This window comes from Eurosta solidaginis, chromosome 2 (assembly GCF_040869045.1).
Source record: "Eurosta solidaginis isolate ZX-2024a chromosome 2, ASM4086904v1, whole genome shotgun sequence".
Classification (NCBI taxonomy): domain Eukaryota; kingdom Metazoa; phylum Arthropoda; class Insecta; order Diptera; family Tephritidae; genus Eurosta; species Eurosta solidaginis.
In genome coordinates, this window is record NC_090320.1 from 136024629 (window position 1) to 136031078 (window position 6450).

General features: G+C 37.7%; 1 protein-coding gene across 3 annotated transcripts; it reads right to left on the minus strand.

The window, feature by feature from the left end:
* Positions 1-475: 475 nt before the first annotated feature.
* Positions 476-2863, minus strand: LOC137242373 (uncharacterized). 3 transcript variants are annotated; one of them, XR_010950207.1, is made up of 5 exons: positions 2496-2863; positions 2295-2430; positions 1997-2231; positions 1589-1926; positions 476-1431 (listed from the first exon to the last, which is right to left on the minus strand). XR_010950207.1 is itself a non-coding variant. In XM_067769684.1 (5 exons), exons 1-4 carry the CDS (start codon positions 2510-2512, stop codon positions 1655-1657), a joined length of 660 nt encoding a protein of 219 aa, XP_067625785.1. In that variant the 5' UTR covers positions 2513-2863; the 3' UTR covers positions 476-1421; positions 1628-1654. The 3 variants fall into 3 exon arrangements, 2 of the variants coding, with proteins under 2 accessions (XP_067625785.1, XP_067625784.1); XM_067769684.1 differs by having other exon boundaries at positions 476-1421; positions 1628-1926; XM_067769683.1 differs by having other exon boundaries at positions 1628-1926.
* Positions 2864-6450: the final 3587 nt, after the last annotated feature.

Genomic DNA, 6450 nt, shown 5'->3' on the forward strand with positions numbered 1-6450 from the left:
GAACAACTCCTTCAGAAATTACTGAACCGAATTGTGTATGTATATATGGTAGGTATGCGAGAACGTAGCTAAATATATTTCATACTTTTGGGTAACCACGGCCTGGCTGGTAGATGGTAAGGGCAACAGTAGAAACAGAGGCAAACTTAGAAAGGAAAAGGGTAAGAAGACATTAGTGTGATGGAGGGAGACAGAAAATATTAACGTCAGGGTAGGATATTCCCTATTACGGATTCAAAAGCAGGCCAGGCGAATTTCCGATGCGGTCGCCATTTAGAAACAAAAGCTGTAATATTGAACAAACACATCTACCCTATCCACAACTGTCTTTAACTTCATTCGAAAATACCATTCCTAATGTAGTCATTTTTAGCTGATGGATCTTGGTATTAAAGCCCAAAAACGACCTATCGCAAAATAGAATGGTTTCCCAATGGCCCCGGTAACATTGATACAACGCTGAATACTTAACAGAAATAAAATTAAACTTGTATACTTTATTAAATTAACTGTTTTGTATGCTGTCTTAAAAAAGGTACTGTGTTACACGATTGACAAAAATTAAAATTAATTCATATAATTCATTTAAATTTGCTGACTTCATGTATGTATATACATTTATTTATTAGTATATCGACTGCTGAGTGGAATACATCGGCTGCCAGTTCGATAGCGCCCTATTTCAGAAGCATGGCATCTTCCAAACAAATTCTGAAACAAGTCGTTTTCGAACTAGCAGTCGAGGTATTCCACTCAGTAGTCTATATATAGTTTTGTTTTTTGTAACAAAAGTAAATTATCAAATTCAAAATATATTTGTCTAAGTACCACAAAATTAAATTCCTCAATTCAATAATTTTAAATTTACATACATATTTACACACATTAATCACATAATTCAGTTTATAAATTCGCTTACTTGCCTAAAATACTAACGATTATTTTTTTTTAATACTTAATTTACCCTTAGCCTTTCGAAATAAATTACTACCACTAAGTTTTTAAATTCATTGCTTATCACATTTTAATTCATTGTTGTTTTTTTTTTTAACTTTTTAATTTTAAAATACTAACGATTATTTTTTTCTAAATACTTAATTTACCCTTAGCCCTGAATTTGGAAATAAATAGACTATCACTCAGTTTTTAAATTCATTGCTTATCACATTTTAAATTCATTGTTTTTTTTTTTATTTTTTTATTTTAAAATTCATTTCCATCTTAATAAAAATTGATCAATTGCTTCAGCTTAAAACTTCCGACCTTCTACTTGAATTTTTCTTTAAGAAAATTTATGTGAAGTTTCAGAAATCTTAAGAAGAAGAAATTATTTTTTCGATCGTGGTATTTACGCTTTTGTGTACTCAGTGAATCTGTTGTATAAACTTGGGAGAGCGTGAGCCTAACGTGTTGTAAAGCACCTGAAAAATGCTGAAATACATTGAATCAAATTTATTTGCTTAAATATATTAGTAAACAACTTGTACGTATGCCACACTTACACTTCAATACTTGTGATAAATATCACAGTCATACAACACTTGAAGGTGATTGTAGAAGTATTGAAGTGTAAATGTAACATACGTACCCTTGGCTTAATGAGCATTTAATTTATCCGAAATCATACTTTTTATATCTTCGTAAAATTTTCTTTTCAACTCCAACTTTCTTTCATAATAATTCTCCTTTGCACTCTTTCTTTTTCGGGGATTGCTTGTCCAATAGTCAAAGGTACTCGGTTGGAGGCTACATAGCACAATGACTCTGGGCTGGAAAATAAGTTTCCACTGGATGATGGTACATCTCCTAAAGGATCGCGATTGCAATTCGACAAATCCCTTGACGTGGAAGCCATATTGCACAGTGACTCTGTGTTCGATGATGAGTTTTGACTGAACAACAGGGTATCAGGAAGTAAACATGACTCTATCAATAAATATAAACAAATATTGTATTTAAGAGAAACTAATATGTGACCAATTAGTGAAATATTTACCAATAGCAGTCAACGAACACCTCTCAGATAATGGCCTTTGGATTCTTGAGCCTAAATTGAGGGTGTGAGAATTTGAGATTATTGGCTCACGGCCAAAAATCTCATCCATTTCTTCCATAAATGGAGCTTGGCCATATGTTGCACCGGTCTGCCTGTTGTTGTCTCTGGTGCTTTTATAAGCGATCAAAAGCGTGCGCATCTTCGCCTCCGACGCCTTTATTGTTACAGTGGTATCCTACAAAATCAATATAAAACATAATCAACCTTTTGAATACAAAATTTAGTAAAATAAACATACCAAGAAGCCTCGTGCAAACATATCTTCAAACACGTTCACGTAAGCATACTTCTTTTTCCTGCTATGCTTAAACTCGTCCTTTCGGGCACTATAGCACTGCAACAAAAGAAGCGTCCTACGTTTCCTTAATTCTTTTCTAAAAAAATTTTGTTAATATGAATTATTTAGAATTTTTTATAATATTTACACAAAAACACTTACATTTCTCCTGATGGCATTTTGCTTTTTTAATTAGGGATGGTAAAACAGACAAAAAAGGCGATAAAGACTACTTATTGAAACTTGGAAGTACTGATTTTATATTCTACTATTTCATAAGCGACAAAAAAACTTGTCTCTTAGCAATCTTAAGCGTAAACGAATATACGCGTGTTAAAAAACACGGCTAATATTGAAGTTGTGTTGACGTGACGCGACACAAAGTTGCTAATAGTGTACTAAAGAGAAATCCAATCACATACAATGTATTCACTAAAGTTCGTAAACAAATTCCTTGTGTGTATTTTGCCCGAAATGCTTAATTGTGCACTAATAGATTTCAGCAGTTATTTAGATCCACAAATTGTCCACTAAACAAAAAATTAACTCAATACAAATTGTAAATAATTAGCTGTCAAAAATATAGGGATCGTATTTTTATCGATATCACGTCGACATCAATACATTGCCTTAGTAAATACCAATTATGCAATGACGTTACATTGATGTTGATACGACGTGATGTTGACGACGATACGAAGTGATGGTTGACGTTGACAACCGTAATAGGTGTGATTACCACACCTAAAACTGAATCTTCTACCACAACTATACTTACACAGGTAAACACCCAATACTCTTCCCTCTTAGACACTCCCCCCCCCCCCCTCCCTTCTCCCCCTGTCCACTGGACTCTCTACCCCAATCCCTCCATCTATGATGGATACCTCCCCTCTTCCCACCCCTCACATAGACGCAGATTTTGACTCTAAATCTCCCATAACCTCAAACCCCAACTGTTTAGGCCCAATGCCTAACTTTCACTTGATTGACGGCGCCCCTCCCTAATGTTTTAATAATATTTCCAGCCACACACACTCACGCCGCATTTGTGTGCATGCATGCACATGTATGCGTTGCGTACACATGCATGTGTGTGTGCAGGTTGTCAGCACCCATGCACGTATACGTAAGGGTGGTTGTGTGTGTGGTTTTTCCCCTCCTTAATACCAGAGAACCTTTTCGCGGCTTAGCGGTTGTCATCAACGGCACAACCGGCCTCTTTCTCGATCAACCGCCTAACGATACGCATCGTCCAAGGATCAACGCCGTACTTTTTATACAGGTAAAATAACCCTTGTCATCTTTACATTGAACATTTCCGTTCAATTCAATTAAATACATTATTATAACGAGGAAATCCTCTTTGCGTTTTGTTTCTTTTATTTCTTTTGAGCGAACCATCCAATCCAAGATCGACCCGTGTGCGGCTACCCACTGCCGGTTTCAGACGCACCCAGGCCGAACATTGGTCCTCCTCACCAGGAACTAAAAGCGCCTCTTTATATATACAGTCCACAACACAGCACATTTGCCTACTACTAAATTTGCACGAATTGCCACAAAAAATCATCAAAAGTTTTATTTGTCACAGCATAGTCCAGCAGAACCACCAAAAAGTTGGAAGTTTGATACTATACACGACATTATCAGCCGCCGGAGCCACAGCCATCACATCAATTTTTCCACAAAAACAAAGTAAGTTCATATTGCTTGCCACTTTTTTTTGAGTGTTGTTTTTTTCAAAGTAAAGAAAAAAACCCCGTGTAGTGCGCGAAAAATTAAAAATAAAAGTGAAAACAGTGAAGTGATTTAGTGAGCACCAATTTATTTTTCTAATTTCAAAGGTTAAATCACTCGGTTTGTTAGCCTTTATTTTCAGTCCTTGTGATTATCTGGTCCATCCCCCCACCAGTGGTAAGGTTTTCCAGACACAACACAAGGAAGAGGGTAACCTAACCTCACTTTCCGCACCATACTAAATAGGTTTCGTTGTTGTTTCTTTTGTACTTCACAAAAACGAAATTAAGTTCAATTTAATTAATTAATTCGGTGCTCACTTCACTTTTTAAACACTTTTTACACTTTTTTTGGCGCTTTTTTTACAATATCGCACGCATTTTTTCACTTCTTCAAAAATATACCCATTATTTGTGGAGGTGGCGAGTGGTCCCCTTTTGTTGTTGCCGCTGAGACAAAAATTTGTACATTAAATCTTTTGCTGTTTTCGCTGCTGTGACAAAAAGTCCATAAAATAAACCCTTTTTCGTTGTCGCTACCAAGACAAAAAGTCTGCAATAAACAAAATAAATAATAAACTTGAAGTTCAATAGTTTTTATTTAGGGCTGGGCAGGCATTTTAACTCTGAAGAGTTCCATTTCTATAATCGGCAATTTTCTCGTTAATAAACGTAAATAAAACAATGGAAACCTACATCCGTTTAGCAGAATCAATCGCAGAGTTTGATAAAGATTACAGCCTTATTCCGGAGAGCGACCATAGCAAACACACCCTTGCAATACAGCAGGAAGAGTTGCGGCTCTTGTGGAGGAAGGTAAAGTCTGCGTTTGATTCGCTATTGGGATCTGATGAGGTGTCAGCGGATGACGTTATGGCGATCAGAAAGAAGCAAAAGGCAGCATACGCAATCTACGTGCGATGTTCAGCGTCTATATCTGCGGAGGCAGAAAAATACAAGAAAGCGGACAAGAATGTCAACCCTGAGCAAGAACCTCATGCGCATAAAATTCGCCTCCCTGCTTGCGACACGGAAGTTTTTAAAGGGGATTATCTGTCTTGGCCAACTTTTCGCGACCTTTTCACGGCAATTTATATAAACAATTCCAGCTTGAAAGGGGTGGAAAAGTTAATCCATCTCAACAACAAAACGCAGGGCGAAGCAAAAGATATCGTAAAAAAATGCCCTCTCCCAAATGAAGGTTTCGAGATGGCCTGGTAAAATTTGTGTGAAAGATACGAAAACAAACGTATCTTGGTTAACACACAACTACAAATTTTATTTAACTTAAAAAAGGTAGAAAGTGAGTGTGGCAGTTCAATAAAAAAGCTGCAAAATGATATAAATAATTGTATTTCGTCCCTCAAATGCCACAAAATTGACACTTCCAATTGGGATGCAATCCTGACCTATCTATGCTCAACCAAGTTACCAGAGAGCACGCTGGCTCTTTGGGAGCAAAGTATAGACCATAAAATGGACATATCCAAGTGGGAGGATATGGATAAATTCCTGTCTAATCGGTTTCAGACACTTGAAACAGTGTCTGGTTTTACAGGGCATGCCACTTCGAAAGTGCAAAAACCAAACGCGTCGCGACAATCAACGGAACCCCCTACGAAAAGACTTGGTGCTTTTCAAACGAAAGTATCCAAGCAAACAATAAAATCAATTTGTAAAATGTGTAAATCCCCTGAACACAGATTACGCAACTGTTCACGCTTCTGCGAGTTAACCCCAGTAGAAAGGATTAAATTTATAAAATCCACAAGTGGCTGCCTGAATTGCTTATCCCCAGGACACACCGTGACGAAGTGCACCAGTTCCTACAACTGTTCCAAGTGCCATTCTCGTAACCACACGCTCCTGCATGCGGATACATCTCAGCACACGGCTGTACGCAATCCTTTCAAAGATGCGGATAATATCCCAACAACTTCGGCACAGGCGCGACAATCTGCGAACCAGAATGTAAAATCCTGTCATGCCAATTCCAGCACAGGCGTGCTATTAGGAACTGCTCGCGTACACATTCGCCATAATGGTACCGACTTCTCAGCACGGGCATTAATTGATTCAGGGTCTGAATGTTCCTTTATAACTGAAAGACTGAAACGCAGAATCAATTTGCCAGCGAGAAAAATGCATGCCCAAGTTTCAGGCATCACAAATTCGGTGTCAGCTCATGTGAAAGAAGCATCCAGAATTGAATTACGTTCACCCGTGGATGCCTGCTTCAGCCTGACTACACCCGTTCTAGTCCTAGCCAAACTCACTGGAAATCTTCCATCCTGCCATATCAACGTCATGACTATGCAGGCATTCCCAGACTTGGTTTTGGCAGACAAGAGGTTCTACATCAACGAAGATGTAGACCT